The sequence below is a fragment of the Pteropus vampyrus genome, unplaced genomic scaffold (assembly GCF_000151845.1).
Source record: "Pteropus vampyrus isolate Shadow unplaced genomic scaffold, Pvam_2.0 Scaffold526, whole genome shotgun sequence".
NCBI classification, from domain to species: domain Eukaryota; kingdom Metazoa; phylum Chordata; class Mammalia; order Chiroptera; family Pteropodidae; genus Pteropus; species Pteropus vampyrus.
The window spans coordinates 986,086-1,005,899 of NW_011889307.1; the positions used below are offsets into that span (position 1 = coordinate 986,086).

Consider the following 19,814-nt stretch of genomic DNA (forward strand, 5'->3'; position numbering starts at 1 on the left):
GTGACCTCAAGTTGAGCTGCAAGCTTAAACCAACAAAGAAACCAACAAACAAATAAAAAAAACCCCCCAAACTCTGGCATATTTCTGACTTGAACTCTTTTACCTGGTTCGATGTTGAGAGAGTAGCTGTCTATTTCCAGATCGAGTTGCTGGGCTGCAGCAGAACGAAAATCCTCTAAGACCCCGTGCACAGCCTTGGTGAGGTTGTATGGTACTGACTTAGCAAATCTCATTTTGCTATTCACGATCACACTCCCATTTCTGAAGTTAAGTATTTCGAGTTGCTTGAATCCTGTAAGATTGGATTGTAGATATGGAACCAGCTGCAAAATAAAAGATGGTTTACTTTTAACTGTGTTCTAAGTGCTCAGCTGCTACTTTTTTACATTCCATTTATATTCCACTTATATTCATTTTTCATTATCCGAGGCATAAATTTCGGTTCCTTTTTAATTATTTATTTTTTATGTGTTTGGATTTAATGAAAGACCAGAACACCACTACTTAATAATTTGCCGTGATTATGTCCCATATTTCCACCTTTCTATCTGTGTATTGAGATGAATGGGCAGTGGTTTCCTTCATGATGAATTGTGAGAGAAGAGGATTTAAAAAATCCAGGCCAATGCTATTGGCAAAGCAGAAATGTTAGGTTTTTGTTTTTTGTTTTTTTTTTAATCCAAGTCAAGTAAATAAAAACATGTTCCAAACTGAGCCCAGGAGCAGACTGACCTACGCCTGTGCAAATTTCTATTTGGAAGCAACCAATTTGAAATGATCTATTGAAGTAAATAACAGCTTAAACATCAGCTTGTCTGTTTGTGCAGGATGGGTTTCACATTTGACACACATGCAGTCCACTGGAAAGAGCAGGGAACTGGCAGTCAGTCCTGGAACTGTCTCTAACTACCTGTGTGACCTTCATCGAGCGCCTTAACTACTGTGTTGTACCTCAGTGCCCTTGTCTGAACTGTGAGGGAGAAGACAAAGTGGTTCAGGAAGGATGTTTTCCAGACTATAATTTAATGATCTCAAAAGCACGCCCCAAGGCTTTGCGCTTCAGGTCCCCACACCTGCTTCTTTTGAGCCATAGCCATTTTTGAGATCACTTTTCAAAATGTTTAAAACTCAGCAATGTCTGTCTTATTCCTGGCCTTGAAAGTGAGCCCCTCATTCATGAATGGACACCTATGAGCCCAGGGAGGACACAGATGCAAGCTTCAATCTCTCAGGCTTGGCCCAGACCTGCTTTTTCTTTGTCTTTGCCTTTACCCTACCAGCATTTTGACTCTGACCCTGACCCATGTTCTGGTACCCCACCACTAAGGTTTCAAATAAAATGAAATTTTATATGAAGTATGGAACTTCTTTTTTCAATCTATTCTCCTGATTTCTCCTAATTACTTTGACTGGGCTTGTTGTTTGTGCCTTAGCATTGCTTTGGACCCTGTCTTTACCTACTGTGCAGACAAATAGCTGCTCCCTTCTCCCAAATCCATTCTCTTATTAGAACAAATGTTCACTTTCTATTGTGTAGTTTTGGGCTGAGCCCCCAGTGGACTATGAGTGGAAGAGATGCAGGCCACTTTGGTATCATTTGCATAGGATATTGCTTGCTCTGGACGCTCTCTCTTTCCTCTTCTCATGAGTGGAAACAAGGGTCTACCAGTGACCCAGATGTGACTGTGTGAATGAGGAAACACCCTTGGGGTTGGCAGAGTTATAAGATAGAAGGAATATGGGTCCCTGGATGACATTTTAGAGCAGAGCTGTCCCATCTATCTAGTAAAAGAGAAATAAAGTTGTATCTTATTTAAGTTACTGAATTCTTTTCATTATGGCAGCTTAGCATGTACCCTAATATACCTGGGCTAGGTACACTGGGACTCTGTTCCCTGAGATCGTCCCAGGTATCTACTCACCTCATTGTGGGTGGTGTGGAGATTAGATTGCACAGTCTTTCTTTAAAAGTTCACTTGAAGATTAGTTTTTATGTGGTCTTAATTTGCATAATGATTTAACATATATATGAAGCTTATAAATATTTTTTTAACTCACATGGTTCAGCATTTCTTATTATATATGCATTTCTTATTGTACATGTAGAAACAAAACAAACATGTGAGTTTTGGAGCTGTTTTATAGTGAAAGATATTTGCCATCATGATAATCTCACTTTCTTTGTTAAGGATCAGGGATGATAAACCGTTTAGTCATTTTTTTAGTTTTATAAGAACTTAAGGGGAACTGAAAAAAGAGTCTTTACATCTGAACTCTCGATCTCATCTGTGCTCGACCTCATCTGAGCCCTTTCATTAGATGGCTGAAAAACAGCTTAAGACATTATAACTTAGGAAAAGTTTTTGCTTTTAAATCCCAAGTTCAGTACTTCGTTGGCTATGTATTTTTAGTAGGAAAACAAAATTAGGGCAAATTATAATAAAAAGATCTTAAGGATAAGTTTGTTTCCATGAGGCTGGGTGGCAGTGTCTGCTTTGTGTGTCCACCACGGAACTCAGTTGCCTATTGGATCTGAATCCACCTCAACGCTCCAGCTGAATGCCTTTAGCAATAGCTATCTCAGGGGTTTGTCTCTTCCAATATGCATTGCTCAAGGAAGTCATAAAGTAACAACAAAAAAAGAAGAGACACACAGAGAATTGTAAGCAGTGCCCACTCACCAGCTGTGTGAATCGTTGCTCCAGAGCTTGGTACTCCAGAGAGCTCTTGTTGAAGAGGTCATTGGAGAAGGGCACGTTAGCGACACGCAGACTAAAGAACACCACGAGCTCTCGGCCCTTGGCAGCGATGGTCGTAGAGCCAGTTGTGATATACTGTAAAGCTGGGACAGGAGTGGTATTCTCCAAGAAACTGTCTGGGGTGGAAACATATCCACTGAATCCTGGTACCTCAGAGGAGGAAGGAATGTTAGCTAGATCCAGTCCATCTAAGTCTCTGACTATATCTTCGCTGCCTGTACTTAACCTGTGGTCTTCTGAAGATGTAGGCAAACGTGAAATTTCCAGAGCTGATTGGCTGATGGCAGAATAATCATTGATGGGGATGGTGAGTCCTGGGATTAGTACTGTCTGGTCAGTGGACATTATGTCTGTGGCACTTTGATCAGTCAGAGAGATGATGCTCGATGCAGTAAAAAATGGTAGAGTTTCTGACAGGGAGGTAGAGGCCATAGCAGGTGGAGACAAAGAACTGTCCATGGAGAAAGTTCCTGAGACCAATTCATTATGTCCGAGCATTCCCCCAAAGAAAAGAAAGAAAGAAAAAAACAAAGTTAACCTTAACTTTTAAAAAAAATGACATTTACATTGATTATTTTAATGTCACATTTAAAAAAAAAATAACAAGAAATCTGCCAGACAGACCTGTGTGCAAACCTGGGCAGTCGGAAGGTGGATCCTGTACCCATTTTATTCAGACCAAAAAATTCTGGATGTATGAAACTAAAAGATTACGAATTACCTAGAATTTCTGGAATTATTGCCCAGCCAGACACAGCACATCTAGGAACCAGGTGGTAAAAGCTGACAAGGTTACCAAGGGTGCCAAACCACAGATGGCATTGGAACAGCTTTGGATCCCACAGCCCCACCTAGAACTCCCAGACAATTAGCTGTGCGGTTTTTGCCCAGAAATTTTATTCACCTTCCAATCATGTGAGCCTACAACTTTGTGAAACTAGATTGTGTGTGTGTGTGTGTGTGTGTGTGTGGAATCCCATTTATCATATTTTGTTAGTTTTACCAATTAAAATATAAATTATACCTTTCCAAGACTGGATAATCTAACTGAATAACTTGCCAATTTGCAGAATAGTATTGAGAGAGTAAAGGTGTGCATTACACATATAATTTGAACTTTATATTGATTATACAACTTGTTAATATTTGATAATATTTAAAGGTTTTGTCACTTTTACAGGATTATATCTTGCTATTTTCTGCCACATGCATTACTTTCTTGGGTAAGTACACATTGAACTGTTGAAGTCCATTCCCATTTTGGTACAAAATTAAAATCAGTAAGTATTTATGAATGAAGAAAGTGGTTATACAAAACTATCGGATACAGAGATTGGTGGGTTATTAAAATATTCCAATAAACCTAAATTCAGAGCCACTGATAATATTTAGGGCATTCGGTAAAGCAAAACAGGGAGCTTTCTGTGATTACTTCAGTGGCATTTTGTCAAATATGTGGGAACGCTGTACTGAAATCTAAATGCTACGCATGATGAATGAACTGTCTGGATGTAGATATAATCTTTGGACTCTCAGTCAGCTAATTTACGAGAGTGCAATCACCCAAACTGAAATTCCAAGTGATAAACAGCTCTGAAATGTGGAATCATATTAGTTTTATTAGTTTCTTAAAATAAAACTTACCCTTCGGTGAATTGTACCCAAATTTTAGAAAAGCACCCTCTTTTCTTTCACCTGGGGTGAGTGCCTAGGTATATCTACCCATAATTCATTTAACTGTCAGAAATGATGTTTCCTAACATCCAAGATCTCTCTGGATATACACTTGTAGTTTTATTCAAATCTCCATTGCACAGACTGAATGTTTGTATCTTCCCTAAATTCGTATGTTAAACTTCTAATCTCCAATGTAACTGTGTTTGGTGGTAGAGTCTTTAGGAGGTAATTAGCTCATGAGGGTGGAAGAGACGTGAGAGAGATGGTCTCTCTCTCTGTCTCTGTCTCTGTTTGTCTGTCTGTCTCTCTCTCTCTGCCAGCTGAGGAGACAGCCAAGAAGACATCTATCTGCAAACCAGAAAGAGAGACCTCACCAGGAACCAAATCATCTGGCAGCTTGATCTTGGATTTCCCAGCCTCCAGAACTGTGAGAAGTAAATTTCTGTTGTTTAAGGTACCTAGTCTATGGTGTTTTGTTATAGCAGCCTGAGCTAAGACAGATTTCAAGTGCTATCAGTGACTGGATTTGACTTCTTTGTGTCATGGGAAACTACATATGAATCTGTTTCTATGATGTGTCCTCTGTGCTCCTCCAGATGATAAGGGTCAGGGAAGAAGCACAGTGACAGATGTTTTTGATCTACTCCTGGGCCAGCATCTCATTACTTACACCTTTATCACTATATAGACTTTAGCTAGATTGAAATAGTCTGTTGTATTAGGTTATCAACCAATAAAAATGAATTTCTAACTCTTTCCCTTTGTGGCATCTTAACATTAATCATTTACATTCACAACAAATCTATCCAAGTTATTTCACTGATAAAAACAGTTGGCTAGATAAAATACAGGATTCTCATTGGAACATACCTGTATTAAAAAATTATTTTTTATCTGAAATTCAAAGTTAACTGGTTATCTTGTATTTTTGTTTGCTGAATCTAGCAGCAGATCATATTTAAATAAATCATTTAAATGTGATTTAAAAGATTATTTCTATTCTCTCTTGGCTTGATAGTGAAACTACTAAGGCCACAGTCATTTTCTTTGAAATAAAAATATCATCCAAATCTTACGGCTACTTATAAATATATTTTAAATAATTAAATTTTCATCAGATTCTTATGTAGAAATTGACATGGCAGTGACACACTTCATTTGAACATAAAGTTTTTTACACTGTAATGGAGAAGTCAAACACTTAAAGCCAAGACCATCTATTTTATCATGAGATATGCAAAATAAATGGACTCAGAATAATTGGACTCAGAATAATTTGACTTTTTAGCTATTGCGTTTGAGTGTGTTTGGGGTTCCCATGAGGGAGTGAGGTTTATGTGTATACGTGCATAGTGGGGATACTGGTTAGAAACCCAGCTGCTGGGTGTGGAGTAAAAGCCTATTTTGGTCACTTTCTGGGCAAGAGACCTGTCAAAAAGCAAAGGCCACAGATGAAATGTCCAAACCAAAGTAAGTGAACTCAAGTCCAGCTGAAGCCCACAATGAGATAAGCCAGTAATGGGTAAAGATGGGCTCAGTGGGAGCAGCCAGAAGCCCCACTAGTAACCAGAGGAAGGCCAAGTAGAAAAATGAGCAAGATGTGAGGGACAAGTACAGAGAAAGGCTATTTTAAATGCTGCTAGAAAGAGTCACATATGTACATATATACACACTAAATCATAAACATCAAGTGGTCGCCTATTTCATATTTAGAAATCTAAAAAGATTCCACAATCTCACTTAGATCTTCAAGTGACACAATCAGCAAGTTCTTATTTCTATATCAAACAAATCCATTCTTATTTATCATGACAAGAAAGGTATTATCTTCTTTTTTGGCATATTATAGAGATAAAACGTAGGTGTTTATTATTCATTTATTCAACAAATAGGTATTGATAGCCTACCATGTGCCAGGCACTGTTCCAAGTGTTGGGATAAATCAGTGAAAAAAACAGATAAAAGTTTCTGGGTCCAAGGAGTTTACCATCTAGTAGAAGAAGACAGAAAATAAAATAAACAAAGAGAAATACATAATGTACCAGATGGTGATAAGTGCTATGGAAGTAAAATGAAGCAGGAAAGTAGCTGGGAATGCTGAGTTTGAAATTTTATTTAGGGTGGTCCCTAAGTATAGTATTTGAGCAAGGCCTGAAGGAGGTGAGAGAGTTTGGCAATGCTGCAAATACAAATGGAATAACTAAAGAAGAATGTGTTTCATGTTCCAGGAACAGCTAGCTGGGAGAGCAGCATGGCTATAATGGAGTTCTATACCATCAATCAAATGTGGGAGTGATTAAAGATATTTTCAAACACAGAAAGTTCCAAATAATTCCTTTCAGGCACCTTTTCTTAGAATGTGTTTACCTAAAATAATGGGGTAAACTAAGAAATAGGAAGAAATGGGATACTGGAAATAAGTTAGAGAAATTGCCAAGAAGAGGGTAAAGGGATGTCTTAGGAAGATAGGTAACCCAGGTCAAAAGGCAACCAGTTAAGATTAAATTAGTCTCAAGAGATGGGTATATGGAATACTTGTATCACCAAGCCCTGTGCCATTATAACAAATTTTTAACTCAACAAAACTGCCAAAGGATGTGCTCCACAAAACAAGAAAGTAAGCCCAGAGAGAGAAGGCCTGAAGTTCTAGGGATCAGGGAATGCAATTCAGGAGAAAGGCAAAGGAAATTCTAAGGATGAATGCAAAGGAAAGTTCCAGGGGACAGCTGTCCAAAAGGCCTGGAGAGTAGTAGTCCAGAGAAAAAGAGAATGAAGTCTCTGAAAATGGGAAGTGATAAGTTACCTGATGTGGAAAATTACACCAGAAATTTTAATGGAAAATTTGGGAAGAATTGGTAATAAATACAAACAAAACTATGCAAATTAAAAAAGATCAAAGAAAACATTAACTCCAGGCAAACAGAAAGGGAATATAGTTAGAGCAAATAGGTCAGCTGTGAATATATAAACACCGAATATTGATTTAATAATAGTTATTATGATATTAAGAGGGGATATCACTGTAAGAAACTTAAATCTGTATTTACAATATTAGGAAGTCAGTAAATAATATATAAGACTGATGACTCAAAAATATATATTTTATTTAGAAACATGCAAAAAGCAAATGCCAGAAGAAATAGCTCCCGGGGTTAAAAAGAACTACTTCTGGTTAAGCGAGACTGTACAATGAAGAGGTGTGAGACAGCAAAATGCTGTATTTGTCAGAACACTTTTTATTTTGAGACAACTGATACTCAAATGCAGTTCTAAGAAACAGTAGAGAGTGGCATCAATAAAAATGGCAGAGTAAGAAACTCCAAAAGTCAAGTTATCCTTCACATTTGAAAGTTATAGGTATTAGTAGCTCCGATATAACAAGAAACATATTTCTGATCTCTGGCTTCAGTTCCTGACACAGATCTCCTAATTTTCTGACCCTTGGGGCAATAGCTGGGAAAGTATGCAGTCAAACCCATTTCAGGGAGAAGCTGGGAGCTGTGTGTTTTCCCTTGCTCCCTCTGTGCTGAGCCTGGGGGGATAGCTATGGGAAGTGCTTGCATGCCCATTTAAAACTGCCTCTGTTTTCTGTGATTCCAGAGGACTTGCAAATGCTGAGTCCCACTTGCTCTCAGCTGACTGAGTGATTTGGAGCCAGTCCCTTAGGTGGCAGCCATAAAAGTTGGGAACCTCCCAATTTATAGTTGGCTGATCAGAAGTACAAGTGATAGCCTGGGACTTTCAATACATCTGAAGAGAAGGGCAGTCTTGTGGAGCTGACTGAGCTCTGTACCTTTGAGGTCTGCACCAACTCCAGGTAGAGTCATAACTGAATTGTAGGACACCCAGTTGGTGTCTAGAGAATTGGTTGGTGTGGGAAAAACCCCTACAAATCTGATATTGGAAGTGTTGTGAATAGAGAAATAGTTTTCCTTTTAGTAGCCAAGCCCTCAGGAGGTTTGGAATCCATGAGCCTTCTTGAAACAATTATCTAATGATACATTCCGGCCAACTAAAAGATAAATCAAAACAGAGGACTCCGCAATGCAGAAACTGTGGTAGAAGGTTTGAAAGTGAGCCCTAAATCCATTTTAAAATGGAAATCTGTCCAAGAAGCCAAAGAGGTCATGTTGTAGAACTAATTTTAAATTTATAAACCTTGACAATGGTAAAATACCCACCTAATTACCAAAACTTGAGGTGTGGAGAGCAAAGATGTTTGGATTATGAGTGTTCTGATGATTATATCTTGTATAACAATACATCAAAAATGCTGCCTAACATTAATGAGTATAGTGTTATCATAAATGATAATGAATCCACATTAATATTTTAGGTAATCTTTCTTCTTAGCCTTTAGGGATCTTATAAGAATGAGTATCTCATGATATAAAGAAATATTTATCTGAAAATCATTAATTTCTTGAGTGCCATTTAAGTTTCTTCTTCTTCTGTTAAAAATAAAATTAAATTAAATGTCGTTCATTTAATTAGAATGGCATTACAGAAAAATTCTATGTTCGTAAAAGTATTTTTCTCTAGCCTATCTTTTAAACTGTATTGAGAGATATCTAAAATGATATATATCATTTAGTTTTTTCTAAGTAGCAAAATTTTAAGAACAATATTTTATTTTCCTTTTTTTTTGGTAATTTTATCCATTCTTTAACATTTTGAATAATGAGTATATATCATTAAAAATAGTGGTAACTACTATTTTTAAAAAGCTTATTGTTTAGTCACTCAACATAAATACACTTTTTTTGGAGGGGGGTGAAGTTTGAGGTTGCTGAATTCTTCAATGTTATCTCTTCTGCTCCATGAAATACATGAATACACATTACATGAATATACATTTACATAAATATACATTTTAAGAAGTTTTTCTTATAGCTGTTATTTTTAGATTTTTGTAAATTTCAGATAAAAATAGCTCCTTGGTGATAGAAAATTTCAAATGTATCTACATATTAAGTAAAAGTCTTGAGCAGAGCTACCACAGAAGCAAAAATAACTTACTACCAAAATTATTATTACTAACATTAAAATAACATCTGAATTAAACCTGAAACTGGTAAGAAACTTAATTCCTAACCTAAAGGACTTCACTGTACTTTTTTACTATTTTACTTAGATGTTTCAATGAGGTTATAGCCTCAAAATCTAGTCTTAGAATCTTGAGAGGCTGAATTGAGGATGGTGTGAGAGGAAACTGATATTTATTTGGCACCTGTTATGTTCTAGGTACTGTACAGGGATATTTTAAAACTCTCCATTTCCTTTAAGCCATTTTATAAGTTTCAAACTGATTATACATTCTGTACTTGCTACTTGATGTGAATTATTGGAGTCTTTGAAGTATCTGTCTAATTATGTCTTCTTAAGTGAATAAAGTGGGTAATTCAGAGGCATAGCTCAAGGCTACAAAGATGAATGTTTTTTCAACCAGTGGTCATCTGTGGAATGAAATATGCATGTGTATGTATTCATACATGAGGCATTCCTCTTCTCAAATCATAAATCAAAGGCACATTTTTTTCTAGTCTAGTATATTATATATTTCCTTCACTAAAAAAAAAAATACTGAATTTATAAAGTCTTATCAGACTTAAACCCTGCCTCGTGTAATATAAAAACACAGAGCTCAGAACCATATCACTCTAATTACTTTCTCTTCATTGTGTGTAACATTCTGTAACAGCATTCAATTCAGAACCAGCCCTATGTAAGGAAATCGTGAGTATACATTTGGAAAAAGAGCCCAACTACGTCTTTCCCTGGTTCGTTGGCAGCCTTAATAAAATTTGTTACTGCCTTCTCTGAAGAAATGGAACTTTTGGGACAGAGGAAGTTATTGTGACATGGATTTGACATGCAGTGATGTTTTAGCTTTTAATAGCATGACCACAGTTCAATTGTGAATTACTTCTGAATTATTTATTCCAAGATAATTGAAAAGGTTGTGTTTTTCCAGCTTCGACTTACAAAGTGAAATAATCAATATATTTTTCTCTTTATTAATATTTTTATATGTATCTGTGGAAGTAACAAAGATTAAGAAGATTACATAACAAGTGAAATTGGGACTGTAGAAAGCACACAAAACATTATATGGTATGATAGCTTACAATACGGTCACAGATAATCCTTACTTCCTGTTATTCATATCTCTGTGTAGTCCTCTCCCACATTTCATAGGGCTGACCTCTATAGAATGCTCTGGAAGTGATGATGTATGATTTGAGACTAGATCATAAAAGATATTACTTCTTCTACCTTGCTCTCTTGAATCGATTGTTCTGAAGGGAATCAGCTGCCATGTTGTGAGGACACTCAAGCAGCCTTGTGGAAGAACTGAGAATTTCTTGTAGCCAGTTTGCCAGATATGTGAGTAAGTCACCAAGTCCATCAACTCCTCCCTGTCAAGGACTATAGCCTTGGTTGACATCTTGACTGCAACCTCATGAGAGCCTCTGAGCCTGAACCACCCAGGTAAGTTATTCCTAGATTTCTAACCTACAGAAACTGGGAGAGATAATAAATGTTTGTTATTTCTTTTAGCCATTAAGTTGTGGAGTCATTTTATATGCAGCAATAGATAACTGACATACACAGAAACCTTTAAACACCTGGCATTGTAGGATTTTAGGTCCACCAGTCTCTGACTCTGACTTTTATTAGAATATCTGGTTTTTAATTTAGGGTAGTTATTTTAAAACATATCTCTCTTATTTTATGTGAATATATTATAAATTACATAAAATATGCAGAAAAGTTATATTAGTATTCTGATCTGCAATAGGGACATTGAATGCCAATCTAGTTACAGGGAAGCTTGTAGAACAGAATATGTGTTTGTATTTATGGCAACAAGAAGAAGAGTAAGAGAAAGAGGGACTGAGACATGGACATAGATTATAAGTTCAGGAACATGGTTTCTAATGTGGTTTTGCCAATCTGAATTACATTTACCTAATCTAGTTTGCAATTGGCAACCTCCATGCCAGGTGTTCTCAACCTAATCAACTAAGTACCCCTTTTGTCTAACAAATATTTTGTAATGCCCTTTATATGATCCTGAGATGAACTTAATCAAGAATATAACCAAGCTAATAAACACTTTCGAAAAGGTCAATGCTTTGTTCAAACTGTAACATAAAGGAGAAAGAAAAGGAAAAAAATTATAATAGCATAATATGTATTTCAAAAGGCATTACAACACCATAAGATGTTATATAACAGTTAGATACTTTTACTTATATATAAATATCTATAAATATCACTGTGGCTTCCATAGCTACAAAGGCAGACTGATTCAGTTGTTGTATTGGCAACATAAATACCATGATCATCACTGTCAAAGAGTATTAATTTTCTGAAATGGTGGTTAACACTTAGTAAACTTCAAACAAAGCAAAACATAATCTCCCCTTAATTTACACATTATTTGTATTCCTAGAAAATTCGGGAGAAACAAAATTTTGCAAAATATACTTTGCAAATAATGCTTATGTGAAAAAAGAAGTATCAGGAAAAGAAATATGAAACACTTAAGCCTCTTATGTAGTGAATTTTCCAGGTTGATTTATAGGGGCCTGTGCATTTTATTGTCTCTGTCATCAGTAATCCAAATTATTCTAGTCTATTAAAAAGCAAAGAATTTTCATCAGGTGGAATATAATTGATTATTTCCCTGTGGATATCGGCCAGTTTTGCATTATTTCCTCATTTCTAATTGCTGATGTTTGAATTTTCCTTTGAACTGGTCATAACATCTGTTTTCTTCAGTTAATTTGTTAAATACAATCTTTGACACGTTTAAAAATTGTATGAGAGTAATAATTTTACCTTTTAATAAAGTTTTACTTTAATAGGAGTTAAGGTCTAGAAATTTACAGTTATTTTTTCTCATATACATGATTGGCAAGAACCTCAAGTCTTGCTGGAAGCAGATGAATCTTTTGTTGTGCATATTAGAGAATTTCTCTTCCCACTAAATATTAGCAATGCCCTCTCATTGTTGTAACAACTAAAAGGTCTCCTCCCTTCCAAATTTGCAAGACACATCCTACAATGCTATTATCACCCCTTTGTGAATTACTGCTGACAATGTTGGTCTTTATCTGAGCTTTACCAGAAAATAGCTATAGTTAAGAAACCCCCACTCACCCCAACCCTTTTGCTTTCTGAACTCTCCCTACGCATTTTTATTCTGGGAAGGAGCTAACTGCAAAGAATTGCCCTTCACTCACTGTCCACTCCCTCACCACTCCTGTAAAACTCACAGATGACTTCCTTGTTTACCTGCTTTTATAAAACCCTTGTCCACTTATTTTCTTTGAGATATTCCTCATTAATGAATATATTCTCTATTGTGTCTGAATAAAATTGTGTCCTTAATTTTCTGGTACATTTTATTTTACACATTGCTCTAAGCTCTAAGTTTACCAAATTATATGTAAATATGCATTCTTCACTCATTTGGTCCCTAAATCAATCAGTCCTCAGACAGTTATTAAGCACCTACTATGTGCCGGTATAAAATGATATTTTAAATCAATTGCTAGAGGTGGTTTCATTGTTGTTTTGAAGATGTGTTCGCTCAAAGTCAAGGGCTGGAGCAGCAAACCCAGAGAAGAGGAAATTTTCATTTAATCCAATATCACTTTTGTATAGAATTGCCTTGCTTATTTCTAAAATTAAACTTTCTGTATATTAAAGAAAGCATGGAAGAAGAGTAAAAAAGCATTAAACCTGGAATATTTTACTATTTAATTCCATTCTGCTTTTACTTTACTCAGTCATTCATTCAACAAATATTAAATGCATATAGATTTGTGACAGGCATTTTACTAGGTCATTATAACAGCACTCATTTTTTGATTACCTGGTACATACCAGGCTACATACCAGGCATAGTTCTAAGAATTGTATATATTAACTAAATCTTCACAAGAATTTCAAGAAAATGTTAAAGCCCCAATATAAGTTATAGTTACATCTATTATTGTGGAGCCGTGGTTTTCTAAGTATGCCCAAAGTCCCCGACAGCATTAGGGTCCCCTGGGAGTTGGTTAGAAACGCAGATTTGCCCCACCTAGAACTACTGAATCAGAAACTCTGGGAGAAGAGCCCAGCAATCTGTATTTTAACAGAGCCTCCAGGGATTCTGATTCATGGAAAAGTTTGAGAACACTGGTAGCAGAAAGGTTCCACAATTCACTATGGCAAGATATACAGTGATTATAGCCCAGTGATACAGCTCAGCCTAGATCTGCCCCTGAAGAGGATGTAACACAACATTGTTCTCCTGCCCTCAATCCTTATAGTTCCTACTTCATCCACAGGTGCCTGTTTATTATATTTTGCTGGTAAAGACTTGGGTTGAGAAGAGCTATGTGAACATTTATGTTTAATACCAAATCCGTGAAGTCCATGAAAGGAAGCTCTCTTTAAAATTAATTTAATTAAAGGCAAAGAAATTCAACTTTAGGCAGTAGCTTTGAACTCAGGAGTAAGAAATCTTTAGCGTAATCACATCGAAGTTCTTTTTGAAACGTTCTTCCATTTGACATTTAAAATGCTTTTTATATCAATGAATGTCATTTTGGAAAAAAATCTGACATTTTCTGCTATATCTATAGAACTTGTTGAAAAAGCAAATACATGTTAAAAAGCATATTTGAATTTCCAGGATGTTGTCAATTCAAGCTGGTTAACATCTTTCTTTGCTTCTTAATGGAATATAAATCCCCTTTAGGAAGAGAACTAGTATGATAGTTTTTAGTGGTTTCTGCCAAGTTATGGTTGCAGGAGATATTTGTATTTCAGCCACTTAAAACAATCACTTCCTGCTTCCTGCTTTCTAAAAGTTGGTTCTGTAAGTATATATTTTGAGGATATTCATAGAGTACATCATATTCTATCAGCTAGAAGGAATCATTATATGCAAAGAAGGGAAGAATGCAATAGACTGGTTCTAAACTGTTAAAGGTAGTTTAGAGGGATATGCTTTGCGGGGAGCAGGGGGTTACTTTAATAGTTACAGTTGGAGCTATTTCAAACTTAAATTTCTAAGCATTACTCATCCCAAAGTGATCTACAAAAAGCATCTGAACTGCCTTTAGTGCATTAGATGTCTGGCTAATTTCATGCCCTTGGTATTGACAATTGATATTTCATCTGCTTTCATTTTACACAAGATTTTGAAAAATTTGCAAGATTTATTAAGAATAATGAACTATATTTGAATAAATCATAGCCTAATCATATATAAACATTGAGTCATAAAAAAATTCAACCCCATAGGACATTGTAGGTGGGGTTGGGAGGATTTGTACTATCCTGCAAAAGCTGAATGCATAAGGGATGTGAACATTAAGAAAAAAATCTGGCTTTCCAAGGTGATAGCACTCTCGCAAACATGGTGAACGGTCCTAAAACCTGCCAGACTTTCTATAAGAAGTGTGGCAAGCACCAACCTCACAAAATGGCACAGTACAAGAAGATCAAAGACTCTTTGTATGCATGGGGAAAGTGGCATTATGACAAGAAGTAGAGTGGTTACGGTGAGCAGACTAAGCTGCTTTTCTGCAAAAAGTCTAAAACTACAAAGAAGATTGTCCTAAGGCTTGAATGCGTTGAGCCCCACTGCAGATCTAAGAGAATGCTGGCTATTAAGAGATGCAAGCATTTGGAACCTGGAGGAGATAAGAAGAGGAAGGGCCAAGTGATCCAGTTCTAAGCTTCATATTGTGTTTTATTATGAAGACTATAAAATCTTGAGGCTATATTCACCTCATGTGGTTGGAGTTGGTCTTTTGGGAAAGAAATAAAGTAGTGTCATTAATAAAATTCCCCTTTGGGGAAAATTTATGCTTGGGGAAAAAAAAGAAAAAAAAGAAAAAGTCTGAAAAATTCAGGCAACAGTTTATTATTTACTATCTGGATAAAGAAAATGTATTCAACTCTCCTTTCCTGCAGTGAAGAATGCCCGAATCATTGTTACCTTTTATTTTAATTTAACATTTTAAGCATGGTGAGAAGATAAAGTGTTACATTGACGAGGTTCACATTTTGCATCTATGACCCTGCATTGCCCACTTTATGATTCCCACTGCCACCAAAAGAAAGGCTGGGAACATCCCAATATTTAAAATCTAGGGACACCATCATTACTATTAACATCCATCCATCTTCTATTACCCATCCCTCCAATCCATCTATCAATCCATTCATCTAGAGAGTCTCCCTGGGGCAGAGGAAAACAAAACGATGATAAGAGTTCCTGTGAAAAGATAGAGTGAGATTCCTTCAGTTCAAGCAAGGGCAGCTAAAATGGATAACTACATCAAGACGATGTCAGCACTAAATGGGAAGTCTCCTAGGTGATTATGCTGTTTATTACTTTATTGAAACTGATAGATAAGGGTACTCAAGGAAATATTTTCCTAGAAAAACAGGCAACAATAGCAACTATAAAATTACTTAATACATGGGTAGAGAGCCTCCTGCTTTTAATTAAGTGCAAACAATAAGGAGATAATTTTGAAGTCCATGACCTGTGCGTTCGTGGCCCTCACAATCCTGGGAATGAAGTGGTTGGGTAGCGAGAACTGTTGGTTGATGCTGGCTTAGCAATGTTTCATGATGTCACTACAAACACCATATTGCTCCTTGATGATGGAATCCCTTATGAACTGGGCTCTGAGCTGATCCTGGGCTTGGTTTCCCTCAGTCATCCTTGCCCTTCCTTCTGCTCTGTTTTAGGGAGGTGGGGGTGAGGTTCTGATCCCCGTAGATTGCATTTCAAAGGACTCTGTACCGTCTGGTTTTGGGCTAGGTTTGGCCAAAGTGAGCATTGGTGGGCAAGAGTAGGAAAAATTAGGGGCTATTTCCCCACTTCCCTTTGTGCCTCAAGTTGCTGTTCTGGCAATAACTCTCTCTTCTCTGTGTCTCCTATTTCTTCTGGATAGGCACTCCAGACAGAGTTCCAGCTTCCCTCAGGTGAGGCTGCCCCTGGATTCTGGTAACACCTCCTCCTCTTTCTTTTGTCTGTCTAGGCTAGGGGCAGTGGCAGTGCCTGCTCTTCCTAATCTCTGGGTCCAGGATGCAGTGCTTGGATGGACGAGGAGTCAGGGAGTTGGAGAACTGCCTGGCCAATTGATGGGATGTGCACAGGCAGCCAGTATTTTCCAGGTGGGACCAGATCAGAGACTATAATTTTCAGTAGACTGGCTAAGTCATTAGAGAAGAGAAAATAGAAAGCTGAACCCTGCTAAAAGGGATTTATATTTCAATGAATGCATGGAAAAATTAATACACTTCTCATTCAAAATAATGTTTGAGTGATTTACAACAAATCATTTTGTCATCATTATAAATACACCTGTCTATAATGTTTGTGTTATTATCTGGACTGTTTCAGCCCTACTCCATTATCTGGCACCAGGCTGCTGGACAAAGCTCTGAGAGCAGTTCTGCTTATAGACCAAGGTTATAGCCAGACTTAGTTCTGTTTGTGCTGTACCTATTGGATCCCGAGGTACAAGGAAAAATGTGTGCCCCTGTATATATTTAACAAAATATCCTCCTGTATTGTGAACCAATAGAAAAGGTTAATAAAAGCACTACGACCCAAAATATAACTATATGTGAAACCCCATGTTGTCCAAATAGTTTGCACCATGTCAACCCTCATAAGCCTTCCTGAAGGGCCACACAGGCCAGGAGCTGTGGGCAGACTAGACACGATTGTTCTTGACACATGATAATGCTAGCTTATAAAACAAACAACAGCTAATCTTCATTTAATTTCTTTAATTGGCAACCCATTTTTCCTTTTTTTTGCGGTGATGCTGTTCTTAAAATTAAATTTATTGGGATAATATTGCTTAATAACATTATATAAATTACAGGTGTACAACTTTATAATATGACCTCTGTATACTCTATTGTATGCTCATCACTCGAAGTCTGGTGTCCTTCCACACATATATTTGACCCCTAAAATTTTGATTTTTGTTCATCATGAGTTTTTTGTATTACTTTTGATTTGGTTTTGAAATTTTGCATTTAAATTTGATCTTGATTCCTGAGTTTTTTGCTTCTTCTTAAATTTTGTGCCTATGGCTAGTGCCTCACTCACTGGACCCTAAACCTGGCCCTGCTTCAATGCTACATGTTACAAATGCAAAGAGGATGTGCTGAGATTAGGTGAGGAGGAAGAAGAAAGAGTATGGGCCAGGCTAGTTTGTGCACAAATTCATGAAAGGAGAATTCTAAGGAGTTGAGAAAAAAATATCCCAGTGTAGACTAGAAGTCTTACTAATTATTATGATAAAGTCTGAGGAAAAATAACAGGTCCATCAAATCTTGAGCAAATTGGCTTTGAATTGGTGGTGAGGCCACTGTAGTCACAGATCTAGATAGGAATCTGCATAAAGATACTAAATTGTAGATCGTGGGTTTGCCAAGAGAATTTGAAACTGGGAAAATGGCTTTAGAGTAGAAGAGAATGACACATGTAATACAACTTCATCCTTCTCAAGCAAAGTAGATACCAATACTGAGGGCTGAAAGATATCATTCCAGGGATATTGCTACAAACTGTCAAATTGGATCTCTCACCCAGCCTGGACTTCATAAGGGGAAGCAGAAAATATTAGCAATGTGGAAAGAAAATGAGACTTCTCAGGGAGAAATGAATTGAGAGATTCATTAGCTTGTGTGTGAAGTCTCCAAACTCAAAAACGAAACAAACAAAACAAGCCTGCAAACCAAGAAAACCTCAGACGATTCTCAAGAAAACAGGAGAATTTTATATCTTTTGTATATGATGTTGCAATGGATTAAATTGCTCCAGAAATTAGACTTTTAACATAGAATTAAATCTCAGGAACGTTTTTTTAAAGTCATTTTTTCATTTTCTTTTTTTAGCCCGGGATTTGGGACACTCATAGATGACTCATGCCAAGCTTCAGATTCCATTTTCCATAATGAATATTAATTAAAGGAGATAAGGCCTAGGTGTGGTAGTATTATTTTCCTGTTTTTCTTTGATTATGCATAACTTTTTCTTTGTTTAAGAAGAAAAAAACCTCATTGAAAGGGATGTTAAGTGAAAAGGTTCAGCTGGGTGAAATGTATCTGGACCCTCAGCAATTGCCTCCCATAAGTCATCCTCTCATCATTGCCCAGAAGATGGGAGGGTCTTCTTTCTGGATGTTAGTCCAACATTAAAGTCTTGCTAAAAGTATTCTCACTCTCATTTCCTTGCAGAGTCATTAAAAATATTCAGCCCCTTAGAGCAATGTGGGAATCATGAGTAAAGTTCAAAAGAAAGTTAGTAAATTACAGGTACACAGCATAGTAGCAGTGTGGCTTTGTCCAACTTCAGAGACAAATCTGCCTCCTTGAAACAGTTCTGCACTTCTCCTTTTCCTGAGCTAATAGACGCTCCTTCCCACCCCGTGGTCCTTGATCAAACGTTAAGTTTTTAAATGGGTTCTCCCAGGAAAATGCTCAAGTTGCAGCTTCAGCTTCCCATTCAGGAAGCCCCCGCATTTCAAGAATCGATGCCCACTTCTTGCCCAGCACCTCCCACTATTCCCAAGATCTCTATTCTTGTTTAGCCTCTGTTTTGCTGTCCTCCAGATCCCATCATTAAAACAAATATTTCTCACAATTAAAAGGCCCTTTTATGTACAACAAAGGAAACCAACAAAACAAAAAGACAACCAACTGCTTGGGAGAAGATATTCGCTAATGATATATCTGATAAGAGGTTAATATCCAAAAATATATAAAAAACTCATACAACTCAGCAACAAAAAAACAAACAATCCAGTTAAAAAATGGGTAGAAGACCTGAACAGATACTTCAAAGAGGAAATGCAGATAGCCCATAGACATATGAAAAGATGCTCAAGGTCACTAATCATCAGAGAAATGCAAATTAAAACCACAATGGCTATCATCAATAAATCAAAGAACAATAAGTGTTGGTGAGGATGCAGAGAAAAGGGAACCCTCATATATTTTTTGTGAGATTGCAAATGGTACAGCCACTATGGAAAACAGTCTGGAGGTTTTTCAAAAAATTAAAAATGGATATACCTTTTGACCCAGCAATGGCACTTCTGGGTATTTATCCAAAGAAAACCATAACAATAATTCGTAAAGATCTATGCACCCCAATTTTCATGGCAGCATAATTTATAATAGTCAAGATATGGAAGCAACCTATATGCCCATCAACAGACAATTCGATAAAGAAGTTATGGTTCATATAAACAATGGAATTACTCAGCCATTAAAAAAATGAAATCCTACGATTTGCAATGACATGGATGGACCTAGAGGTTATTATGCAGAGTG

General features: G+C 36.7%; 1 protein-coding gene and 1 pseudogene across 1 annotated transcript in view; one reads left to right on the forward strand and one right to left on the reverse strand.

Annotated features, from left to right (window-relative positions):
• The window catches only part of IMPG1 (interphotoreceptor matrix proteoglycan 1), an 87,424-nt gene that overhangs the window by 25,666 nt on the left and 41,944 nt on the right, over positions 1-19,814 (reverse strand). Inside the window, exons 11-12 of the mRNA XM_011383572.1 lie at positions 2,682-3,210; positions 104-323 (exon numbers count right to left, since the gene is read on the reverse strand). Of these exons, the coding sequence (XP_011381874.1) occupies positions 104-323; positions 2,682-3,210 (749 nt within the window). The remainder of the gene's footprint in view (positions 1-103; positions 324-2,681; positions 3,211-19,814) is intronic.
• LOC105307895 lies at positions 14,856-15,343 on the forward strand (annotated as a pseudogene).